Source organism: Salvelinus alpinus, chromosome 22, assembly GCF_045679555.1.
Source record: "Salvelinus alpinus chromosome 22, SLU_Salpinus.1, whole genome shotgun sequence".
In the NCBI taxonomy this organism is placed as follows: domain Eukaryota; kingdom Metazoa; phylum Chordata; class Actinopteri; order Salmoniformes; family Salmonidae; genus Salvelinus; species Salvelinus alpinus.
This window is the reverse complement of record NC_092107.1, coordinates 12,867,113-12,892,234: the sequence shown is the minus strand read 5'-3', so window position 1 is coordinate 12,892,234 and position 25,122 is coordinate 12,867,113. Positions and strand designations below refer to the sequence as shown.

Below are 25,122 nucleotides of genomic sequence, written 5' to 3'. Positions count from 1 at the left end.
TCAGCTTCTATTTTCTTTCATTGTATCATTAAATACAATCCACCCCATACCCATTGCTTTTCACCTGAAAGTGTTTCTCTCATGAATCTTTTTACAAGATTTGAGAATGATGAGAGAATGTTCAATCTTCTCAACTCCAGTGATATATCATACAGTATGTGGGTGTACTCTTTAACGTTGTGGTAACTGTTAGCTAATTTATATTTCTTCCACAGGAAGTAGACAAAATTGCAAATAGACAAAATTCCACTGATTGTATATTAAAAGAGAAATGGGCCATCTAACATTTGTCAGTGTTGTTGGGATGTTTAGCCCAGTATTTGCTATGATTCACTACCTTGATTCTTGCATTGAATTCAACTTTCCCTCCAAACTTACGAGATGAGACTGCATTTCTCTTTGGCAGTTTTCCAAGAAAAAACACTACATAATATCGTCATCTATACATTTTTCATGAATATGGAATGTTTCATCATATAGATAGAACAAGCTAGATAATAATAAACTCTCCAAATGCGAGGCTATATTAGTGAAGCTTTATGGGTTTCTATCATATTGTTTGAGTTATGCTTGGTAAATTAAGTGTGTATAGGAAAATGTAAGTGTTCTGGATAGGAATCCCTGTACAAAGTCTTACCAAATACAATCTTACAGATCCTGTCTGAGGTTCAGTGTTCATTGTTGTTTATCACTGAGGGGCAGGCATGTAGCTGCTGTAAATTGCTGAATTGAACAGATTTCACATTCAAATGCGACAGACAGCAAACAGCATGTTTCCCGAACAGTTTGTTTAGAGTCCAGACTCACCAAGGTCTTGACTTTTCAAAGTAAAAACAACAGACTACATTGAGTATTTTTTTACCACCACCTTTTCATCAGAAATAGTCAACTACTATACTTGTAATACTTATTGAATCATTCATTTTAATTGTCCGCATTGTGCCAGTATAAGACGGCACATTCACATTCAGCTGTGACAGACAGATATAGAGAGGGTACACAATGGATGTTGACAAGCTTTCCCCCCCTGACGAACATAATGATACCTTACATTAACTTCTTAAAGACGTCTACTTGATTACCTTCAACCCCTGACTGACCTGGAGGGAAATCATGTCTTTGATAGAGCTAGAATCTAACTCTGAGGGGAAGTTCTCAGTCACATTCACAACCAGCACAGGTACATCTGTCTATCTCTATCTATCTATCAAGTCCACCACATTGCAGAGAGCTTAAACTCTGCTTTAGAGAAGTGATTTAGGCCAGGCCAATGACCCATGTCTTCATTCATTGGGCTGACATCTTTACAGGCCCATTGTGCCCGGCACTTCCAATCAGTCAAACAGCTGTGTGGGATAATGGCGTCTCCTGGTTGTATGGGAGACACTCAAGTGGAGTTCATTTCCTGTTTGTGTTCACCTTGTTTCTATACTTCAATGGTAAGCCTTATATACACTACACCCTTGTACCACTTGAAGACAGGATTGTATAGAGAATATCTTTATAATATCTTTATATTATATGGATCCTCATGTAGGTAACATTATATTCCTATCCACATCCAACATACAATATATCTCTATATCAGGAAAGAGTAATTGAAAAACATTGGCTTGCTTTTCCAGACAGCTGGAGGTCATGATGAGAGATTACCAGAGCAAAGAATAGAGAGAAGTTTTGGCCTTTGCATACTAGTCTATTTTAAAGGATTAGGTGTTTGTTTGCTGCAGGGAGATGTAGATGAACACAAATTAAATCTTGGTTTTGTTTGAGAATGGGTGGGCGGATCATTTACATCCTCCCATGATCCCCCACAACCACTTTTCTGGGTTGTCTGAGATTTCAGGTGAGCCGACCTTGAAAGACTAAACGATGAGAACAAAAAGCATATTTGAAAAAATCACATCCCTACTGATTTCGTCAAATCTGACTGTTACTTTTCTCTATCCTTTTCCTCTCTTGGAGATGAGATTTCAGTTTGTATTTCTTTAGACACTGATGTCTATGATGGTTAAATACTGATTAGAGATACAGACTTAGGAACACTTAGGAGTCTTCATCTGGCTGACAGTAGATAATGGAAGGTCTCTGAAACGTGGTCGTTATGTTAAGGCTGTAAAATGCTGCAATTATAAGCATTGTCATTGACTGACACAGGCACTGGTCACAAACATACAATGAAACTCAAGGATTAAAAAAAAAAATTTGTGGATCAAGATGACCAGTTCCAGGAGGTATAGTTTACGATTGAAACCCACCATTGAACAATATACTGTGGCACAGTCAGTGTAATTGTGTTTCACTATATTGATGCTGCAATGCGCTGTGTACAGACAAAATAGCAGAAGTAAAATATTTTGATGACCCAAGTATAGAGAGCAAATTGTGAACATAAAAAAACAATTATGATTGACACGAGTCTCCCTCTGTGCTTTTTGTTCTTCAAATGCCAATGCTTTTTTTGTTATGTCCCTCACTGCTGTAGCCAAAAGACATTCTTTATTGAATTTTATGTTTCTTTTTTTTGTCTTTTCAAAAATAAGATAGATCTAAAGATGCAAGTCTCTGCCTTCTCAGTCTCTATCTTTTCCCTCTGTCAAGTCTGAGTGTTCCTCTTCAGGCTGGGCTCCCTAGTTCCCATATAATTCTACAGCTTGTTTTTTATTCGCATGCTTCTCCTGTTGAGCAGTTATGCATTTTCCTTGCTTTGGTCTCAATCGCACATCTGCAAAAATGAAATAAGATGAGGTGTAGAGTTTCAGTTCTCAGCTGCCAATTCCTGAGATGGAGTTTCAGTCATGTACACAATCCGTCCCAGAATCCATTTCAAAACCTTTTAGTATTCGTTTTGTGATCTTCCACAGATAGAGAGCGATTGTATTGAAAAAATATTTTTATAATGACATTTTAGCTCTGCAATGTCAATAAAGGAAAGGGATTTGACATAGTTTTGAAATGGTAACTATTCCTCTCCACAGTATACCTTTCAGGAACGGCTATTAAGTTGAAAAAATAACCCTAATTTATATTATAGTGAGTGTGGAAATTGAGCCAGGGAAATAGTCTGGAGAAATGCTATAAAGTAGCTACCTTATGAAATATGGTTACGCACATTATTGAATTACTTTTCATATTACACCCACCATCTTCTTTTCCTTTGAGTTGATATTCTGTATAGCTGGTATAAGTGAGAAGTCTCAATCTTACAAATCACAGGATGCACTCTTCCTTTTAGAGGTTCATTTCAGAAGCCATTGACTTCCTTCCTGGCAGAGAACAAGGACAATGGGATGATTGAATAAAATGGCTAAAGTCTGATCCCCTCTGACACCTTATCAATTTACAGAAAACAGCACTTTATCTGGCGGTGAGGAAAAAGGTGTAAGGGGTGCTATTACAGGGGGAGACTTCTAATAATGTTCCCTCTATCTTTCACCTCAATGAATAACACAACGGATTGAGGGATGTGATGCCCTCTATTTCCATGTAAATTGTGCTTGTTACAGCAGCTCAAGTTGATTGGCTGCGATACAGTAAGGTTGTTGATCAATTGTCGTGATGTAAAATTGTGTTGCTAGAAGTCGACTATGTTTCACAACTGGCTATGCACCTTACAGTGGCTCATACTTTAGACTAAAGCAACAAGACACTGCTAAACATTAAACTGGATGGGGCAAGGGTTAGATACAGCCAGGACAACCGTTTTAATGGGTGGAACTAGGTTTCTAACAGTTGGACTTTTAACTTTGAGCATATATTTGGGGTATTCTCTAAGGTTTGCTTGTTAGAACTCAAAACTTCTCTTCCAATTTGCCTTGATACACTAGAATGATTGCGCAATCCCACTCGGCTGGGGAATATGGCTAGCATAGGCAAGGCTGCTTGAGAGCTGTCCAGGGTCCTGACTTCTCTAGCCTCTTTCTTCTGGTGGTGCTGAACAGACAGCTTGACTTCTCTGCATGTTGATCGACACCCTCTACATATACAGAATCTGGACTAAGGTGGTGCTTAGCAGTGGGGTCAAGGAGAGACTGTTTATAGTGGTAAAATACACCAAACTAAACTATCATAAATGTTCAATAGCATAGGGAGCAGAAGAGGAAGTCCTTCTCTGGCTTAGCTTAGCCAGATATCCGTTTTGCAGTCCATTGTCTATGTCGTCCATTGTGGAAAAACAACATTCTTGTGGAAAACAAAATCTCCTTAAACAGTATGCTACTTGTGATACAATGATTTTCTATCATCTGCTGCAGATCAAGATAGGTTAACCCTTATAGCCACTGGCAACTGTTGTACCTGATTTTTAAAATGTTTTACCCCTCTTCGTTATATCCAATTGGTAGTTACAGTCTTGTCCCATCGCTGCAACTCCCGTATGAACTTGGGAGAGGCGAACGTCGAGAGCCATGCATCCTCCGAAACACGACCCTGCCAAGCCGCACTGCTTCTTGACACACTGCTCGCTTAACCCAGAAGCCAGCCATACCAATGTTTCGGAGGAAAGACCGTACAACTGGCAACCATGTCAGCGTGCATGCACCTGGCCCGCCACAGTAGTCGCTAGAGCCCGATGGGACAAGGACATCCTGGCTGGCCAAACCCTCCCCTAACCCGGACGACGCTGGCGTAATTGTGCATCGCCTCATGTGTCTCCCAGTCGCGGCCGGCTGCGGCATAGCCCGGGCTTGAACCCGGATCTTTAGTGATGCCTCAAGCACTGCAGTGCCTTAGACCGCTGCGCCCCTCGGGAGGACCCCAAATGTTATACTTTATTAGCAATAGTGTCTCTATTGACTACTGTATCCCAATAGGCACAAATTGACTAGAAGCACTGAGGAAAAACACCCTTGTTTCAGGATACTCCATACGAGGTCACAAAGGAAACATCTTCCATAAGACATGACAGAATCAGAGCTGTGTCTCCAGCACGAGCATGACTGATCTGGAGACACAGCAGTTCAGAATGTGGGCTAGCATGCATCTCTCTCTCTCTCTCTCTACCCCTCTCACTGTTCTTTCTCTCTCCTCTCACTCACTCTCTCTCTCTCACTCGCTCTCTCTCTGATGAGGAGCTGAGGCCCAATCTGGAGGAAACTAAAGTGTTCCAGTCCAGTGTCCAACCCCTAAGGACAGTGGTAGTCTCAATGCATCCTGGTCATGATGAATTACTTGTCCAAATGCATCCCACACTTTACAACCAACCCTGGGATTATGGTTTCACTGAAATACAAATGTTTTCTGTTACAAAAGCTTTGTCTAATGGCGGGTTTAAACATAATTAGCTCAAAAGGGTTTCAATAGCAGGGGGATTAGGGTTTTGACAAACCTTGGCTATAGGCTACAGACACAATGTTAGCTAAATGAAAGAGAAGAATGCACATGGCATTGCTATGGTAAAATATATGACTGTCTGTTTGCTAGGAATTCAGACTTGAAGAACCTTGGCTAGAGAGAAATTACTGAAGAAAAGATGCTACACATTACTCAAAGTATTGCTATGGTAAAATGGATGGCTGCTAGAATGTAAGAATTCACACTCGAAGAACCTTGCACATCTCACGTCTCATATGGTGCATCCATCAATGCTTTTATAGGGAGCAATGAGATGTTATGGAGGTGTAACAGTAGGTCTTATAATGTGATTAAAGGTAGTATTATTGGACTGTACACAGGTGGCTCAGAGAATGTGATACCGCTCCCATTCCACAGCTCTCTGTGGAGTATCTCGTCACTGTGTACGTCAAGATAACCTGAACATTGTCTTACACTGCATGCACACCCCGTCGTGCAGTCTGCATATTATCTCTCAATCAGATACCAAGTCGACTCATGAATTGTTCATTAAAGCATATTTGCTAGGCCAGGCATCATTTACATTGAATTCAGAAGAAGTGTTCTTTGAGTCTATATTCTGACTCAAAGAGAAACGTGGCATTTCTTTGGTCATGTAAATCTTGCATCTTCTTGGCAATATACAAAATTCATAATACATGAGGTATTTTTAGATCCTTGTTTTGATGTGTTGTGTAAACTGTACTCTCTCGTCATGGTAAACTGCGATTCTTTTGAACCACAGAATGTTCCTATATGTTTGTACCAAATTTTCCTGTACATTTCAGCACTGACAAAGAGAGTTTTTCTATAAACATGTGGTTCCAACTCCCTCGACCTCCTCCCCCTCTCCCACTGTAAGAAGTGAGTTTAGCAGTAATTCGGTTAAACTACTTTCTCTCTAATGACCAGCTTTCCATATCAACCCAGACTGCCGCCATAGCTCAGTGGAAAAGAGCAGATGATTGATTTAGATGAGCTACATTGCTGTGCAAAGAAGGCAGTATGGAGAAGCACAAACTCCCTCTGTGTCTTGGAACCACAGCGAATTGGTTACATGTGTGTACGCTCACAGTCACAACAGACTGACAAACACTTTATAGGCTTGAATAATTAAACTGTCACATTTACACGCAAACTGGAAATATTGTCTGTATTTACAGTGTACGTCCTTGAGAGTATATTTCTAAACTTTGAATTATAGTTTTTTTGACTTCGCTCTTCATCTCAAAGCCCAAAGCAATCCCTTGTTAGAGTAAAATCAGCCCATGAACATTCTCCCTAAAATAAAAAGTGTATTAAATGTATTATTTTTGCTCACATACAAAGTCACGTTTTGTCATTGTGACAGATACGATCCTGGCTTGACACATCTGCTGTAATATTTACCGTTTTGAAGACAGTTTGATGGTTTTACAGATGGATTATTGATCAGATGTCAGAGAGAATTTAAAAGTGAGCTTTTGTGAAATGTGGAAATTGAAGCAGAGGTCTTCTAGGCCTACTGTTCCTCCCTAAGACCTCATGAGAGGAAAACATTTGAGCATTTGATCATTCCAATGTGGTGTGTATTTTTTTCAGTTGGTTAATTGGATTTGATTTCCTATGGGTACCGTATGCAAGGACACACTAATGTATCACACTACTATTGGGTATGAAGAACAATATGGATGCCCTGGCCCCTGGGTGCCATTAGCCTGGTCCCAGATCAGTTTGTGCTCCCGAGTGGCGCAGCGGTCTAAGGCACTGCATCTCTGTGCAAGAGGCGTCGCTACAGTCCCTGGTTCAAATCCAGGCTGTATCACGTCTGGCTGTGATTGGGAGTCCCAAAGGGCGGTGCACAACTGACCCAGCGTCGTCCGGGTTTGGTCGGGGTAGGTCGTCATTGTAAATAAGAATTTGTTCTTAACTGACTTGCCTAGTTAAATAAAGGTTAAATATATATATATATATTTCAGCAACATACCACTCTACATCCCTCTGTTGGCTTGCCTCTAAAGCTAAGCAGGGTTGTTTGTCCTGGTTGGTCCCTGGTTGGGAAACCAGATGCTGCTGGAAGTGGTGTTGCAGGGCCAGTAGGAGGCACTATTTCCTCTGGTCTAAAAAGTATAATATCCCAATGCCCCAGGGCAGAGATTAGGGACATTACCTTGTGTAGGGTGCCGTCTTTCGGATGGGACGTTAAACGGGTGTCCTGATTAACTGTGGTCACTAAAAGGTCCCAAGGCAGTTGTTGTAAGAGTAGGTGTGTTAACCCTGGTGTCCTGGCTAAATTTCCAATCTGTCCCTCATACCATCATGGCCACCTAATCATCCCCAGCTTCCAATTGGCTCATTCAACCCCCTCCTCTCCACTGTAACTATTCCCCAGGCTGTTGCTATAAATTAGAATGTGTTGTCAGTCAACTTACCTGGTAAAATAATGGATAAATAAAATACTATGAAATGTCAACTCCTTGTCATGCCAAACATGGGTACCAGGTTGATAGCACAAACAGATATGGGACCTGGCTAATGAAATCTTTATTGGAATCTTTATTGTTCAGTTGTACCCAACGTTAGTGTGACGCATGGGTGTTGTTGTGTACAGCACCTGAACTTGGTATGACAAGGAATGGCAAGTAGTGGCATGATGGCACAAACAGACAGTTACCCAGGTTAGGGTGCCATTTCATGTCAAATCTAACCTAAATCGCTGTTTCCTGCAGTATAATTTGATAGCAAGCTGTGTAGTTTATGTCGTAATCAATCATAGCAGCCCAAATCATTATGAATATGACACAGGTCTCATACAGTAATGGCATGAATTAAGATCCATCCTAAAGTTTTCTTTTTGATAAAACATACACATTAGAATTGGAAATACCATCAGATATTCACCAGACTGAATTGGGATTAGATGCTCCTGTGAGTCTTTCTCATTTATACTGCTTTCAATCAAAAGACTATCCGGAGTAAGTCCTGTATGTGTCATGGCTAGATGATGTGAATATTCTAATTGTAATCCATAATAACAATCCTTCTAATTATTTATTATTTGAATTGACATGTCCCTTTCCAAAGATGAATGATAGGAGGATTACAGGCCTGTCAGAGACACTATCCCAGTCCTAGGAAGAACAAAGTGTCTTTGAAAGAGCCTCAGATGACTTACATGTGTCTCTTCCTCATTGCTCTCTGAAGGGGTGTCTGTGGGAAAGATTTAGCCTGATCACAGTAGCCTTTTATGTTTAGTGCCTCTAGTCCTGACAGAAGGAATGTGCTTTCAATGTGCAGAAATCCAGTGGCATGTTTTTCCAAATGTCTTTCAAAAAGCACTGAATAGTCAACTCAAACAGAGTTCATCAAGGCTATCGATCTACTCTGGACTAACATGTAGTGCTCGACTGACTCCACGTTAATTCGTTTTTCCTTAATGGCTAACTTGGTGGAATTGTCTGCATGCAGTTTCAGGCTATCCTTATTCCAATGATTGAAGTAGGCTGTGAAGCAATTGCTGCTGAAGGCAATTATAATATGGAAAAACCTACTGTAATTACTCAAAGATGAATATTTGGGGAAGCATAGTCAGTGAAAAAGTCTTAAGATAAATGGTCTGAAAGAAAAAAGCCCTTAACCCTCTTGAGTGTTCCTTTGAGTAGACTCACTATGGCCGTCAAATTCTAATCTGTACCTTCGAAAGCCAGTTCCACTGCTTTTCAGATTCTTCACCTAATCAGGGACTGATTTAGACCTGGGACACCAGGTGTGTAGAATTAATTATCAGGTAGAACAGAAAACCAGCAATTCTCTGGACCCCTGCACTATGGACAGTCTCCCACAAGTCCAAGCATTTTGTTCACACCCCCTCAAAAAGTTGCCACTCAAATTGCATTCAGGCGTTCGTCCCACTTGGACTTGTGGGAGACCGCCCATAGTATTTATTGTTGTGAACGGGAGAAATGTGGAGGGACCAAAAAAAAAATTGTAGACACTCGGATTTTGTGTCCGACATTTTCGGATGGGAGCTAATGCTTTTCCAATGGGAGTCATCCACTGCCGGAGGAACGACAACGGAGATGATTGTCCCACAAAAAACACACAAACAGTCTGTCATTTGACGGATGCAGCTCATCTGAATGTGTCCATCTGTTTTCCTGCAGCTAGGTCCCCGGCCTTAGAGGGGTAATCGTGGGAGGGGCTAAAAAAATATTGTCCTGCGTTTTTGAGACTATCCCAATCATGGCAGATTATTTTTAGATTCTTCGGTCCTATTTGCGTTAGAAGAAAAGGTTTGGGTATTTCAATGAGTTTTCAAAATCAGCTTTCTTCCAAACAACAGAGTACACAGATTATATAAAACAAATATTTAGCTTTTTAAGGTAGGCACTATATTAGCCCAAGATGTACTCTTAATGAGCCTACCATCACTACTTAATCGTTAAAAGTCAATTGACTCACCCGTGTAACATAACAAAATCCGTCAGCTTAAACTAGAGATATCTGTTTCTTTGCATGGGCTGCGTCTCAATTCACTACATCCGCCTATGTCGGTCTTCCGCAACTGCAGTGGAAGGTGCCGAGCTATAGCGATGTTTGTCAGACCATGAGACATCTCGAAAATCGGTCTTCTCACGAAAACATCTGTACCGTCCGAACGGTTTGGCCTGAAGTCGGTAACGCAGATGTGCCAACTTCTGTCTGTGGTGTCAGAAATATTTGGGCTACAAAACTAATACCCCACTTTGGAAAGGGGATACTGTCACATGTGTTTTCCCTTTTGCTCAACGACCCCAACAAGTGTCACGGGACTCGTCCGAAGGTAACCTATACAAATGAATGGAAGTAGGGAGTTTAAACTTTTATCTGCACACAGATAACAGGCATTGCCATGAGAAACACACTATTTCACACGTTTCACATTTTGTCACGTGGCATGTTTGGGTTGAGCAAGCAAGCTGTGGTGGCCTCATGGTTATTCACTGCGACCTGCACGTCTTCAATTAAATATCCAAATGAAATGACAAACCATGTGAGAGGTGTTGCTGAAAGAAATCATTTATACAGACAATTGAGAATTATGACAATTGACAGCCCGTTGCTCTTACATGCTGCTCTTAAATATATCTCATGGGATACCGTTTGGCTTTGCATGCTAGACTGCAGGGATCTCATTGATTACTATATCAGACAGTAACAGAAATAATATTCAGCCTTGAATGTGAATTGTGTACACAATGGTTCTCTAGCAGAACATGCATAATGAAAAGCTTGTGGTTCACATGGTGGTGTATTACAGGTAGAGAACAATATTCAATAAGGTGTTACGCATCACATCCAGACATCCTCCTGAGCCACTTTTGTTTTTCTCTTCATTTATTGAAGCTGTAATGTCTTTGACATTCATACTTAACAAATGACTTGGATCTGAGCATAATTGAATTCAGCAACACCAGTCATTTTGCTCACCAGAGTTTACAAGAGGAGACTGAGCTGTGGAAGCGGGAATACAACGACACGTTCAGGCAGCATCTGCTTTCATTGCCATCACAATAAAATCCAGTAAGATTCAGGAAGAAAAAAGAATGCTTGATTACAAAAAAAGACAGGGTTGCCACGCTGAATGAATATGCAGGATTTGTCTGGATTAACCTAGCTGTCAGTCGTGGACATGTACAACGGTAGATGAGAGGGCTGTGTTGGGCTGGCAGTAGAGAGCGAGGAATAGAGCACATTAAAGAGGAAACCCTTTCCCTCCCTTTCTCCCTCTCAGTCCTCTCTCTCACAGGCCATTTTCTAGTGAGTAGGGCCCCTGGACTTTGATTAGTCTTGTGTCTTCACAAACAGCCTGCCCTCACCTTGCCTGCAGGCTGAATGAAGACGTTTCTTACCAAATGTCACTATTAGTATTCCACAGACCTTTTTCATTGGTTTACAGAGGGTAGCTAAAGGTCATTCCTCTCTTGAAGACTGCTGTGTGGCTGGTGAGGTGTCGAAGGGTTATTTTGAAAATAATGGTATTGTTGTCACAGGTTGCATATCACATGGAATGAGAGAATCAATCTGGATTAAGTTGCTGAAATAACTGTAATTGTGTGCATTTGTCCTGATTTATTTTCTTGATTTTGTAGTAATTCAATTGAACAATAAACACAGATGGAACATAGGCTGACTGGTGACTCCCCCGTTCAGCATGAGTACGTATCAGAATATGATGTCCAATTTGTGTTTTTCTAGGTACTTGCTTAACCACTAGGTGACAGTGACGACCAGGAGAGGCAAGCGCTGAAGCGCACAACTATTCGTGATTTCAAAAAAGGCTGCGTTTAGCACACGAGCACTTGGGATGTATAGTATAGTAGTGCTCTGCAGCATTAGGACATAGCCTTCGAGCTATACGCCCTCTGAGCATCATTTCTACCAAAAAACGATACTGCCTGCTCACGAAATTATTGCAAGAGACCTGCACTTGAAATACGTTGACTATCAGGAGAGGTTTTGAAGCTGACGAGGACAACATGAATTCCTTCTGGATACACACAATTTGGATACCGGGCTTCTTTTTATTCTTTGGATTTCAAGGTACGGGTTGCATTCTAGTTATTTTTTTATATAATTATGTTGCTTTAGATTACCAGTCACATTACTATTTTCAGTTTGGAGTTACAGAGGAATCCCTTTTGTGTTCTTACGCCTGCTGAGCTTCTGCTTTTGAAGCGTTGATCGGCTACATCTGGTGTCTTCTACTACTTATTATTTATCCCGCGTACTTATGACTTTCATCCTTGCCTATTTATTGCTAACTTGACACATAGTGTAGTTATGCACACATAGAGAACTAGGCTACACTTACACACACGCAGAGGGGGAGATATTCAAAAGTACTTGACAGCAATACGATTCAAAGTGAGTGAGGTGGCGGAGGACACATTCAGTGGCGAGAGTTCATGGGAAATTGCTCAAGCCACAAGTTATAAAATTATTTCCTAAGTGACATGTCTGCGATGTCCCAGCTGAGTTTGAATCTTGTTGCAATATTTTTCTGTGCACCGCTTTGTGGTTGTATAATTAATGACACTTATGTCTGTCGGATTTTACTAGCTTTCGAGGCTGATGGCTTCAACTGTCACTGTAGCCTACTGAAAATTCTACTTTGTGGGGAGATCTCATTGTAGCTCACGTATCAGACAGGTTGGTTGAAGTTGCAACGTAGTGCATTGTCAAGTGACTTAATTGATACAGTAACCTAAATGATACATAAGTGTCTAATATTAATTTATTCAAGCTTTAGTTTACAAGGGGAGTTGCCTGAAAATACATTTAGGCTATAACGTCGTCAGGGTTTGGCCGGTGTCGGCCTTCAATGTAAAAAATAATTTGTTCTTAATAACTGACTTGCCTAGTTTTATAAAGGTAATTAAAAAAAATTCTGAAAACTATTTTAAATTAAATAACAACGACCCTGGGGAAGAGTTGCTGAGCGGAGGACAGTGGAGGGGTTGAATGAACCAAGTGGGAGCTAGTTAATTCATCCCCAAATAGTATGATGGTATTGGGAATTAAGCCAGGACCCCTATTTTCACAGAGTCAGATCTTGGGTGCTATGTCTCATTTGAGGGATGGAACCATTTGCAGGGCAATGACCTCACCCCAATCACTGCCTGGGGCATTTGGGTCTCCTTTAGACCAGAGGGAAGAGTTTCCCCTACTGGCCCTCCAACCCACTTTCAGTAGCTTTCCATCTCCCATACAGGGATCAACCAGGCCCATCCCTGCCTGGTTTCAGACAGCTTCTTGTGTTGGTATGTGCAATACAACATCTACACATAACACCAATAGGCCTCCATTTAACAGATTTCTGGGGTTGTACTAAGGTAATGTGACTCATGCCTGGGCACATCTCTGATGGCCTCATGGCAGCATCCCACTACTAACACTAATGTAGCAAATTCGATGGTTGGCCTGCACAGGATTTGACCCCACTACCTTGTGGCTCTCAGTCCAACTCCTTTTCATGCTGTTGCCAAGAGGTTCAGTGTTCTTTTGGGTGTTCCTGATGATGACCATGTACCCAATGACCCCTGTGTGCAGACTAATTCTAATTTGGTCAAATATTGCCATTGTGACATGCCTAGTGAAATAATTAGGTAAATTGGGTGATTCTAAAAGGAGTTGTGTGTGCCGTTATGGTGTGCTGTCAAACCCAGCGCAGTAGTCAATAAACAACTCAATGGGGCTTAATTCGAAAATGGCTTTGAATGAAACCACAACATTAGGGGCTTCCAGCACTAACTTATGAAATGTTTAATATATTCTCTATGAAATGCAATGCATGATTCAGCCTTATCATGACAGCAGAATGTTATAAGCAACTGCCAGGGGCTGTCATGTGAGGTCTTCCTAACTCTAGCAGGACTCTACAGTGCAACCGTTTTACTCGCATATCTGCCTAAATATTTAGCTGTGCGACGTGTCATTTTATTTAGAAGCAACAGTGCGCCTTTTCTTTGTGTGCGGCTCCGCTTTTCAACTTAGGCGTACACGTGCTCCTTGTAATAAAGGTCAGCGTAGAGTCCTCAGTAGGTCTGTCTACATTTAACCACAGCAGGAGAGACACAGCAGCATTTTTGACATTGATCTCCAACAGAATCCTGTATGCTTAACCAGTCTGGCCATGTCTCACGCCTTGGGGGCGGTGTCACAGGTCGGTGGCGTCGACCACATAGGGCCCACCTCGCTGGCCCATTTTCCTCTTCGTCTAACTTTAAATTACCCTTATTAGTGTTCAAAAAGAAAGGAGGACCAAGGCACTCTTCATATAATTAATTAAAATGCCTTTATTAGTATGGCATGTTCAATAGAAACAAAGTTGTTTAAAAACCGACGCGTTTCGGCTGCATGGCCTTCGTCAGGGAGTACTCCCTGACGAAGGCCATGCAGCCGAAACGCGTCGGTTTTTAAACAACTTTGTTTCTATTGAACATGCCATACTAATAAAGGCATTTTAATTAATTATATGAAGAGTGCCTTGGTCCTCCTTTCTTTTTGATGACCAATTTACACCTTTTACCAAAGAGCACCTTCTATCTACCAAAATATACTATAGTGTACCTTAGTAGCGCTTCCCTTCCTCCTCTTTCTACCCTTATTAGTGTATTAACATAATGCTTATTTGTTTAATGAATTGGGGTAGGCAGGGCAAGATGCTGCTCTAAATGCCAACTGTTCATTTCTCTGTGGAGATGGAGCCCCTTCTGAGTGCAGTGCAGCCAACACGGTTAACTAGTAATGAAACTGCACCGTAGATTACTATCGTAGTCAGGAGAAAGTCACGTTTTTAGTATGGCTGCTTCATATAGCGCGGGTACTACGTTTGCTCTTCATAGAGCACATATACTGTTTGGGGCTGCCATAGCACGTACTATACTAAAGTAGATTGTCCCCTTACATACTATACATTGAAAAGAAACATGACTTTACAGTTGAAAAAATAGGAAGAAAATAACAGTTTGGCCTTTTTCCATGCATTGTCTGTCTTTCTTTCTTGTTCATCTTTTTCTGATGGAAAGTATTAGGAACCTTGAGGTACAGAGTTGTTTAATGGTGTAGATGCTGTTAATCTTTTCTGAGGAAAAGAGATGGCACAGCAGAAATGGAGTAGGATAGCTGTGGATAGAATTGATTTCTTCATATTTTTCCAGTAATACAAATAATTGCCTTTCATGTGGTGATCAATGCACACTAGGCCCCTGGGAGGAACACGATTTTGAAATATGCTTATTTGAAGGAAAATAGTGCCATCAGAAACAAGAGAATGAGCCTTAAATAAAATCTGTTTGGAATGGACTCTAGGGCTGTCCCCAAAACAGCCTTGGAAGGAGAACTAAGTACCCAATACCCATGAAATAAACCTCCTTCAGAATGTCAGGCGCATAGGGAATACACCCTCATTCAGAAATGAATTGGAAAGACTGATCTGAACAGTCCGATTAATTAATTAAATTGGAGGATTTGTATTGATGCTCTCTCTCGCCGGGCTTTTCACTGGAGTCCACGATGATCTCTCTTTGGGGACTAGTGATTTTCCTCCTCACTGTGGAGTCCACAGACTCCCTCTATTTAAACTGATCCAACTGAATTGACTCCAGTCTGTTTTGTTGGGTCTTCCTGTATTCCAACCATGTCTCTGTGGTTGGTTGTAGGCAGGATGTGCTGGGCTTGTGAATTATGTAAATACTGTGCTGTGGCCACAGGAAGGGAGAGAGGGAGGCAGAGACAGGTTCTGAGTTGGGTCTGGAATAAAACCCAATAGAGCGGAACCACCGCAATACACCTTTATACTCCCTCCGTGCCACCTCGCTTTTGTCCTCTTTAATGTCTGCAAAGCTCCACTACTCAGAGCCTCGTACCAGGAAAATTGCAATTAGCTCTGTGTTTCCTGTACAAGGCTTCTGGTGCCTGTGATCCTCCGGTACTTTGGTGTGAAACATGGATCGCTAACCGTAAGCATGGTGTGTGTTGGAGGGGCTTCTCTCCTCATCCCTCCAGGTTAGCACTACAGGACCTTGATGTGCTCAGTGGGGTTGTTGGTTTTCCAGAGTGCAGGCTAGGTGGGCACAGGAGAAGAATCTGTGCACTTTGAAGAGGTTTGGAAATGAAAACCACTTTATACTGGGGCTACATACCCCCTGACCTTTGGCATATAGGGCAGTGTTGTTGACTGTATTTAGGTCTATTACTATCACATTTATCACATTTTATTGTTAGTACACTGAATTTAGCTGACATTTCCTTCACAAAAGCATATAACACGTAAGACTCACCGTGAATTCACAAGGGCCGTAGCCAGGATCTGAGTTTTAGTGAGTTCCGGTGGGGGTGATATTTTAGCAGTTTTAATAGCTCATTTCCAACAATTCTACACATTTTGCCATGAGTTATGCCATTTTAATATGATATCTGGATGAGGGGGACTAACAAAATCAATGGAGGTCCCCTGGAGGTCAGGGCCCCTGGGCACGTGCCCAGCGTGTCCGGTCAGTAATTCGGCCATGATTACTACAAGTTTAAATAGCTGGCTAGACAATTTATTTTAGATTGGTAAATTACACTGACATGGACTTACAGTATTGGGTAAATGTCAGTGAGTGACATAGAAAGAAGAAAACTGCTTATGCACAGCCAAGTTTACAAATTGCGTGTTGTGCATTCTACTATTCAACAGTAAGTTGAGATCCTGACTATTTATTAATAATATTTTTATTACAGAGGTCTGTACTTCATTGTCCTCCATATGTAGCTACGGCCCTGCTCACAAGCTACAAAGATCAATGGCAAACAAACTGCCTGTTCATGTAGACAATGTAGACAATATAATACAATGCTGTTGAGCAGCCCACCAAAGCATGTAGCCGTTTCATCAGAAGGTTGAAAGACATGAAAGCAACTGAAATGTCAAACTCGTAGACAAATAATTCCAAGAGGTTACATCAATTTCAAGCTCTCGCAAATATTCTTTTTTATATACTCCACCGAGGCCATCTTTGGTCTTTTTGTTGTTGATAAAAAAATATTTTAAAAATCACGTTTTTTTTATTTGCCATTTTTGTATGATTATACAGGTAGAACAGAACAGATTAAAGGGTACAACACACACAGATCCCCTACCAAATCAACCCCCCCCCCCCCCATGCTCTAACAGAGCCCCACCCCAAAACCAGAATTAAAGCAGGCATGATATGCAATGAGTAATATAATCAAATAGTAAAAACAAAGATAAAGTAAAAAAAAAATAATAATACATTATGATACAAATTCTTATTTGGGTTGGTTTATGAAGTTGTGAAATTAGCTGGGTCCATGTCTTCTAGAAAGAATAGGAAAGGTTGCCAGATATTATAAAATGTAATTGCGGATCCCCTATCAGAGTAGCTTGAGATGTTGCATAACTTCCTTTATCCACTGGTTAAAAGTAGTAGGAAACTGATCCTTCCACTTAAATGTTATAAGATGTCTAGCTAGAAGAGTAGTACATGCCAGCATTTTGCTCATATAACTGTTTAGAGGGGCCTCCTGTGGTGACACTCCAAATAATGCAGTAAAGGTCTCTCCAGTATCTTAGAAAACGTCTCAAAAATTGATATCCAGAATTGTCAATTTCGGGCATTTCCAAAACATGTGTAATAAAGTAGTATGAGCCTGCTTATATCAGTCACAAGTGGCATCTATTTCTGGTCTAATCTTGGATAATTCTGATTTTGACTAATGCAGCTGATGAACTATTTTAAATGTAATTACAGCATGTCTTGGACATATAGATGAAGAATGTATTCTCTGAAGCATACTCTGCCAAATTACGTCTGAAAGTTGTTCACGTAAATCCTCTTCCCATTGGTTCTTAAGAGGTCAGGGAATCCAGATCTGTGCGAGTTTAATACCGTATAGATCATGCTTATGCCCCCTTCTGATATAAGGGTTCACTTTAAAAAATATAATCTAGATGGGAGGTAGGTGGGCATGATGGGAAGTGGCTAAAGTATGAAGTAAGTATGAAGATAATACAAAACTACGCAATTGCAGGTATCTAAAGAAATAGGATCTATGAATATAGACTTTTTTTCGGCCTGCTGAGTCTGCCTCTTCACTCGACATTGCGAAAGATATGTTTTTACTAATTAAAATGGATGCTACTATAGTTTTACAATGAAAATTGGAATGATATGATTGACCGATTCACACTCCTTTTAAACGAGAGGGGTCAAAAGTGCGGAGATGTGTCTCCTGAAGAAAGGCGATATCTACTTTAAGTTGATTTAAATGAGAAAGAACACTTTTACGTTTCACTGGGTGATTTAAAGATTTAACATTCCAACATTCCAAAAAATAGCAAATCCCCCCCCGGTCACCTAATAGAACAAGGTAACCACTAATCCCCACGCAAAGCTATCCACACCTAATGTGTTTGTGGTGGGGAACACTAAACCTATCAAGTGGAAAGCCCTGCTGAAGTAGTGAAGGATTTTAAAGAAGTTGCGCATAATAAATGAATAAGAAATACTTATTTACATCCCGAAACTAGGCTGTTTTTAAAAGAAAGTATAAAACATTTTATAAATCACAACTTACAGCAATACCACTAAGTAGCAACTTCTTTTAAAGAAATTACATTTACATTTAAAGGCATCTAGCTTAGATTGTTGGACGGACGGTGTGTTAAGCATATCCCAGTTTAGGTCACCAAACAGTACGAGCTCTGAAGATAGATGGGGGGAAATCAATTCACATATGGTGTCCAGGGCACAGCTGGGGGCTGAGGGGGGTCTATAACAAGCGGCAACGGTGAGAGACTTATTTCTTGAAAAGTGGATTTTAAAAGTAGAAGCTCGAATTGTTTGGGCACAGACTTGGATAGTATGACGGAACTCTGCAGGCTATCTCTGCAGTAGATTGCAACTCCTCCCCCTTTGGCAGTTCTATCTTGTCGGAAAATGTTATAGTTAGGGATGGAAATTTCAGGATTTTTGGTGCACTTCCTAAGCCAGGATTCAGACACGGCTAGGACATCAGGGTTGACGGAGTGTGCTAAAGCAATGAATAAAACAAACTTAGAGGAGGCTTCTGATGATAACATGCATGAAACCAAGGCTTTTACGGTTACAGAAGTCAACAAATGAGAGCATTTTGGGAATAGGTGTGGTGCTGGGGGCTACAGGTTCTGGGTTAACCTCTACATCACCAGAGGAGCAGAGGAGGAGTAGAATAAGGGTACAGCTAAAGGCTATAACAACTGGTCGTCTAGTGCGTTGGGGACAGAGAATAAAAGGAGTAGATTTTTTGGTGTGGTAGAATAGATTCCGGGCATAATGTACAAACAAGGGTATGGTAGGATGTGAGTACAGTGGAGGTAAACCTAGACATTGAGTGACGATGAGAGCGGTTGCGTCTATGGAGGCACCATTTAAGCCAGGTGAGTTCTCCGCATGTGTGGAGGGTGTGACAAAATAGCTATCTAAGGCATTTAGGGTGGGGCTGGAGGCTCTACAACCTCGGTATTCACCTTTAGAAAGGTCATCGCCTTATGGGTGTCTTTCTCCTGCCGTTGTGTGTTATACGGAGCCGTGCAGGAAAAGCCACACCATACCTAACGTCAGTCCGTCCATGGAGCAGACTCTTGACAACGTTGAAAGTGGCACGGTTACGACCAATGCTGGGGGCATAGTCTGGGACAATAGAGATGGGTTCACCCTTGCGTCGAAGTGGGATAAATTCTCTGGCACGACGAAGAACATCAATACAATACTGATAGTAGTGTAGTTTAGCCACAAGGACGCATGGTTTTCCGCCATGCTATGAGCGGTCTACAAGGACGTTTATTCAATTTGAGGGCTTCCTTCAATAACTTTAAGACCGATGAAGTAGGGAAGAGTTTGGTCGGCCGGGATGTCATTGTCCCATTGCACTCTAGTGCCTCCTTGTGGCGGGCCAGGGGCATGCACACTGACTTTGGTCACCAGTTGTACGGTGTTTCCTCCCGACATATTGGTACGGCTAGCTTCCTGGTTTAGCGAGCAGTGTGTTAAGAAGCAGTGCGGCTTGGCAGGGTCATGTTTCGGAGGCTCTCGACCTTCGCCTCTCCCGAGTCCGTACAGGAGTTGCAGCGATGGAACAAAACTGTAACTAACAATTGAAAATAACGAAATTGGGGAGAAAAAGGTGTAAAAAGTACAAAAATATAACAAACCGAGACTAAACCCCAAAGAGCAAGCAATGCAGGTGTAGAACACTCCTCTTCCAGTGAGAATCCTCTTCCATAATCACTATAACTATCATGCAGTTGAAATCCACATATTTCGTTTTTATCTGTTCTATCATGGAGAAGCTATATGAATGCATAGAGGGAAGGCAAAATATACCCCATGCAAAAATCTAATACATTTATCTTCATACACAATGTTGGATTTCGGCAGATAGATACTGTTCTACTTATGTTTATATTGAAGTCCAACTAAAAAGGTTTTTCTTCCTTTCATCTTTCACTTGCTTGTATAGAAGTAGTGTACCACTGTTGCAATTAAGACAGCAATACTCCTTCTGTGTGTGTCTTATTCAAGCCCGTCTGTTCCTGATTCCTGACCTCTATAACCAGCCTACTCCCTACTCAGCCACTCCGCTGCATTTTTCATCAACGCAATGCTAAGTACATTTTTGCCCAGCTGTTTGCTGTCTGGCTGGGTGAGGATGTTGTTGGTGTGTCTTACTGGCACTTAGGTTTCATCAGGAGAAAGGACATATTAAGCGACATATGTTTCTGTTTGGTACCTGTGCTAATACGAATCTTTCTCTCAGCCTTTGTTTTACCAGTCCTCTCTACAACACCTGGCATACTTAACAGTGTGCTTCAGTGACTCCAGAATAGGGTGGGAAACATGTTTCATCTGTCAGGTTCCAGCTCACTACCAGAGTGTAGTTTTTACAACGTTAAGATATGACACTCTTTCAATGGAGGACTTAAAACACCGCTTGTTTCCCGGACCACATACTCCATTTTGTCTCTTTATAATGTTTGACAAACTCTTCCTTGGCTCCATTTCTTGTGTTTCAAGTCTTCTGGTTTCATCTTGGCTTTACTGGCAGATGCACATCTCCAACATTCCCGGAAGACAGTGATACATTTTTTCCAGCGACGGGTGATCATCCAAACTGGAATTGATTCTGGCACACTAAAGCTATTTTTATCCATGTGTAGCTAGTAAATGTCAGTGACCCGATTCAGGAAACTAGGCGTATGTCGCAAGTCATGACTTCACAGGAGAGCCGTCTGAACATTAAAAAAATGTTTTTAATCAAAATGCGTTTTCTGGCAGAAATGCCTTCTTGAACATGTGAACTTTCATGTGCCTTAATAACAAACCTTTATGCCATTTGTAAATACAAATAAAGTTGTTAAATTACGAGCCTAGTTGATTTAACCAAAGAAAAAGTCAGGCACCTTCCCGCTAGCCTTGATTGGCTGAGATAGTGAGCGGGCTGGACATGCTGAGATGAGTTTCAGATTGGTCTGCGGTGTAGCATCTTGTGTCTATAAAATCAGCTGCTCGTTATGCTCCACGTTAGCCATGGAGAACTGCAAATATGTTGCTACTGCTCTCAATAATATTGCTGCTCTGAATTTATCAGTGGGAAAAAGTTGTGATGGAGTGTGTTCTGGAGGACAATCGTGCCATGCTGACTCTCTCTGACACTGAAAAAGGAATCAGACGATGAGGAAATCCCTGATTTTTAGGTAAAACATTTTAATTGAAGAAGACATTGTAGAGTCTTCTGATGACAGTGATGGGGAAGAAACCGCAATCAACAGTGTTGTCACCGAAGAACTTGACTGAGTTTTGAAATCGGTGGAACGCAACGGGCCAAACAAGCTGTGCAAACTAAATGGAAACGACACAGGACGTCTTATTTAATGAAAGGGGTTGCAGTCTGCCGTGAAGCTTTCATCCATGTATACGGGTAAGAATCTAGCTACAGTTTCAAATATTATACGTTTCTAATTTTGTCAAAGTTGTTTTCATTGCAAGTTAAAGCTTGCTGTTAGCTAGCCAGCTGGAGTTCGGTGGCTGGCTTGCTAGCTAACATTGAACCTATTTGGTTAACGTTAGCTAGCTATGACAATCAGTTTGTATTGATAGTAACATTACTCTATGGATTGGGATTATAGTTCATTTTTTAGCTAGCTAGTTAATGTGACATGTCTAAACAAAAGACCCAAAGTTAAAGCTTGCTGTTAGCTAGCTAACGTTAGCTGAGGTTAGATGGCTGGCTTGCTAGCTAACATTGAACCTATTTGAACTTTAGCTAGCTATGACAATCGGTTTGTATTGCTAGTTAAAGCTTGCTGTTAGGTGGCTGGCTAGCTAGCTAACATTACGTGTATGAACTGTGTGTAGTGATATCTCTGAATGCCATTTCGCATTTATTGTATAATTCTAAAATATTTTTATCTGTAATTTGTCTTTCAGCATCAGTAGAACACAACTGACTCTCCTCCACCAGTCATACAAGGACAATGGTCTCATGCATCCCATCAAAAAGAGAGCTGGCCCAAGCATGCAAACGCAGCAGCGCAGTCAACAACTTCATGCACCATTTCTTCATCAACTACGGAGTTGGGGAAACACGTGTGGACCTGAATTGTGATAACTGCAGTGGCCAAAACAAGAACAAATGTGTGCTCTGGTATTGTGCCTGGTGGACCATGCACAAGCTCCACCACAGTCTGGGCCTTCACTTCCTGATCACAGGCCACACCAAGTTTGCCCCCGACTGGTGCTTCGGCCTCCTCAAGCAGCGTTCCAGAAAGACCAGAGTGAACACTTTGTCTGAGATGGTTGGTGTTGTGAAGGACAGCACAGTGACAGGGGTCAACATCCCACAGCTGGTTGGACTGGAGGATGGTACGGTGCTGGTGGAAAGCTATGGCTGGCAACAACACCTGACTCCGTACTCCGTACAGATCAAGCAGTACCAGCACTTCAGGTAAAATTACTTTTCATTGCATTGTATGAGGTTATTCTTCTTATCTAAACTTGGGAGGTGAATTGATGTTGTGCAAGGTTGTAATGTCTTCAGGTTGTTGTTGTTATTCCCTGTTTTACAGCTTCGGTGCTTTGGAGCCTGGTGTTGTCACCAAGGAGCGTTTGGACTGTTGGGACCAGGTTTCAGCTGCTGCGCAACGCTGACATCCTTCCTCCCATAGATGGTCTGCCTGTACAAGCACCACCTGGACTGGACACAGATAGACAAACTTATCTTTTTGAGAAGATCAGGGAGTTTTGCAATGAAGAGGCTATGGACATAACATGCCCTGCACCAAAGTCAACGGCAGGACAGAAACAGGCTCTCTCCTAATACACATGGCATACGTTGCTGCTACTATTAATTATTTTAATTATCCTGCTGCTCAGCCACTTTACACTGATTGTATGCATGTAACTACCTTGTCTATCACTGATATCGTTATTGATATTCTTCTTGTACATACTGTATATGATTTTATTTATATTGACACTATCTATTTCTGATATTGCTACTATGCAAGGTACCATTTACACCTTATGTAGAGACCCGTCCACTTAGCAAGACTTATCAATATTTTGCTATGTGTGGTCGTAACATGATTTTGTGACATACCACAACAATATCATGTGACCGTTTCAAGTGTCCACCACATAAATATATGGCGCATGCATCTGTTTATGTACTGTACATGTGCACCTCACTCAGGTTTCAACTCAGGTTGAATGGCCTTAACTTACAGTTGAAGTCGGAAGTTTGCATACACCTTAGCCAAATACATTTAAACTCAGTTTTTCACAATTCCTGACATTTAATCCTAGTAAAAATCCATTTAGGATCACCACCTTTATTTTAAGAATGAAATGTCAGAAAAATAGTTGAGAGAATGATTTATTTCATTCCCAGTGGGTCAGAAGTTTACATGCTACCAAATACTAATTGAGTGTATTGCCTTTTTAAATTGTTTAACTTGGGTCAACCGTTTCGGGTAGCCTTCCACAAGCTTCCCACAATAAGTTGGGTGAATTTTGGTCCATTCCTCCTGACAGAGCTGGTGTAACTGAGTCAGGCTTGTAGGCCTCCATGCTTGCACACGCTTTTTCAGTTCTGCCCACAAATGTTCTATACGATTGAGGTCAGGGCTTTGTGATGACCACTCCAATACGTTGACGTTGTTGTCCTTAAGCCATTTTGCCACAACTTTGGAAGTATGCTTGGGGTCATTGTCCATTTGGAAGACCCATTTGCGACCAAGCTTTAACTTCCTGACTGATGTCTTGAGATGTTGCTTCAATATATCCACACAATTTTCCTTTCTCATCATGTCATCTATTTTGTGAAGTGCACCAGTCCCTCCTGCAGCAAAGCACCCCCACAACATGATGCTGCCACCCCAGTGCTTCACGGTTGGGATGGTGTTCTTCGGCTTGCAAGCCTCCCCCATTTTCCTCCAAACATAACGATGGTCATTATGGCCAAATAGTTATATTTTTGTTTCATCAGACCAGAGGACATTTCTCCAAAAAGTAAGGTCTTTGTGACCCCGGTGCAGTTGCAAACCGTAGTCTGGCTTTTTTATGGCGGTTTTGGAGCAGTGGCTTCTTCCTTGCTGAGCGGCCTTTCAGGTTATGTCGATATAGGACTCGTTTTACTGTGGATATAGATACTTTTGTACCTGTTTCCTCCAGCATCTTCACAAGGTCCTTTGCTGTTGTTCGGGGATTGATTTGCACTTTTCGCACACCAAAGTACGTTCATCTCTAGGAGACAGAATGTGTCTGCTTCCTGAGCGGTACGACGGCTGCGTGGTCGGTCCCATGGTGTTTATACTTGCGTACTATTGTTTGTACAGATGAACGTGGTACCTTCAGGGATTTGGAAATTGCTCCCAAGGATGAACCAGACTTGTGGAGGTCTACAATTTTTTTTCTGAGGTCTTGGCTGATTTCTTTTGATTTTCCCATAATTTCAAGCAATGAGGCACTGAGTTTGAAGGTAGGCCTTGAAATACATCCACAGATACACCTTCAATTGAGTCAAATAATGTCAATTAGCCTATCAGAAGCTTCTAAAGCCATGACATCATTTTCTGGAATTTTCCAAGCTGTTTAAAGGCACAGTCAACTTAGTGTATGTCAACTTCTGACCCACTGGAATTGTGATACAGTGAATTATAAGTGAAATAATCTGTCTGTAAACAATTGTTGTAAAAATGACTTGTCATGCACAAAGTAGATGTCC

General features: G+C 41.4%; 1 protein-coding gene across 3 annotated transcripts in view; it reads left to right on the top strand.

Annotated features, from left to right (window-relative positions):
• LOC139549749 (limbic system-associated membrane protein-like) overlaps nucleotides 1–25,122 on the top strand; it is a 1,088,465-nt gene that overhangs the window by 554,835 nt on the left and 508,508 nt on the right. Inside the window, exon 1 of one of the 3 annotated variants that reach the window (XM_071360484.1) lies at nucleotides 11,633–11,892. The exons of the other annotated variants lie outside the window; for them this stretch is intronic. Coding sequence (XP_071216585.1) covers nucleotides 11,829–11,892 — 64 coding nt within the window. The 5' untranslated portion in view covers nucleotides 11,633–11,828. Of the gene's footprint in view, nucleotides 1–11,632; nucleotides 11,893–25,122 lie in introns of those variants that run through there. 3 annotated transcript variants of the gene reach the window in all.